The 1,654-nt window shown below is 40.1% G+C and overlaps 1 protein-coding gene across 1 annotated transcript; it reads right to left on the bottom strand.

Annotated features, from left to right (window-relative positions):
- Positions 1–562: 562 nt before the first annotated feature.
- Positions 563–949, bottom strand: LOC131067173 (uncharacterized). Its single transcript, XM_058002123.2, has one exon. The coding sequence runs from the start codon at positions 947–949 to the stop codon at positions 563–565; it is 387 nt and encodes a 128-aa protein (XP_057858106.2).
- Positions 950–1,654: the final 705 nt, after the last annotated feature.

Below are 1,654 nucleotides of genomic sequence, written 5' to 3' on the forward strand. Positions count from 1 at the left end.
ATACACAAATTTAGCCAAAATTAGGTTAAAACAAATAACTACAAAAATAATCTTCTCCCCTAACAATAAACTATGAATAAATCCCTTTACCATTTTAGGGGTTCAATCAATCTTCATATTTTAGGGGTTTGTTTTTGCCAACACCCCTATTTACATAAGGATTGGCTAATGAAGATTGTTTAAGTAAAGTGATTTCCGCAATTAACTCCAAGGCCCTCAATGGTGCATTGGTTGTAGCCTATTTTGGGCCATGTGGGGTCACAGGCTCAACCCCCATGTGGGCCACACCCTAGTTTTATCCCCATCCACATTGCATAAAACAAACTTTACCACTTAAATTAGTAAATAGGACATGTGGCATAGCTGTGGAAGTGCCGATCAAAACCCATGGATAGCAATTTTGACAAACAGTTTGAAATGCTCTAATTTCAACATGCCACGTGTCAACCACTGATTGGTTGAGCTGATTTTTGGAGCATTGAAGATACTTAAATTTTAACTGAAAAATATCCCTTGGATCAGGCCTCCCCACTAGAGAGCTTTTGGACCTCTAAAAACTTGATTACTTAGAAAGTAGGTGAGGGTATAGTTCCCTCACTTTACCAATCTCCATCCATTTTGCCTTACCAGGATGCATTCCTTTTCGTCCCACTTTAAGGTACTCAACACCACCTCTTTTTGAAGATCTGATGTTTCTGTCTAGGATGACATCCTCTGGAAGCTTTGACATATACTCAGGTGCAAGGTCATCAACTAAAGGAACTTGAATATTAGCCTCTTCATCGAATATCATTAGAGGCTCGTACAACTTCAGATTTTCTACATTTACAACTGAGTAAATTTGCATATATGGAGGAAGATTAAGGTGAAAGGCATTGGTACCAATCTTTTCCAGGATCTCAAAGGGACCATATCCGATAGGCTTAAGCTTCTTACCTTCACCTTGCATCCTTTCCTTGCTGATATGTAACCAAACATAGTCACCAACCTGAAAATGATGATCTATGCGATGCTTGTCATGGCGAGCCTTGTATTTTGCTTGGCTCTGCTCCAACTATGCTTCTACTGCCTGATGGATTGCTTGGACCTTCTGGATGAACTTTAAAGCCCTTTCTGCATCATGGCATCCATCTATAACATCGTCCTTTCCAAAAGCAAAGTCCATTGGTGTCTTTGGCAAATAGCCGAAGCAAGTCTCAAAAGGAGACCTCTTTGAAGAAGAATGTGCTGCATGGTTGTAAGCATGTTGCACATAATGAAGATTCTCATCCCACAACTTAGGATGCTTGCTATAGTAACCTCTAAGTAGATGAACAACTATCCTATTGACTGCCTCTGTCTGTCCGTCAGTCTGCGGATGGAAGGTTGTACTCTTCTTTAGCTTGGTGTCCATGAGTCCCCACAAAGATGTCCAAAATTCCCCTAAGAATCGAGAATCTCGATCTAATACAATAGAAGTAGGTAACCCAAAATGAACCCATACAAATTGGAAGTACATATGAGCTGTTAGTTCAGCAGTGACCTGTTTCTTACAAGGCATTAGAATACACATTTTGCTGAATCGATCAACAACAACATACAAATAATCATGTCCCTTCCTAGACATAGGTAAACCTCCCACAAAGTCCATAGACACACTTTCCCATGGACAGGA

This window comes from Cryptomeria japonica, chromosome 3 (assembly GCF_030272615.1).
Source record: "Cryptomeria japonica chromosome 3, Sugi_1.0, whole genome shotgun sequence".
Lineage (NCBI taxonomy): Eukaryota > Viridiplantae > Streptophyta > Pinopsida > Cupressales > Cupressaceae > Cryptomeria > Cryptomeria japonica.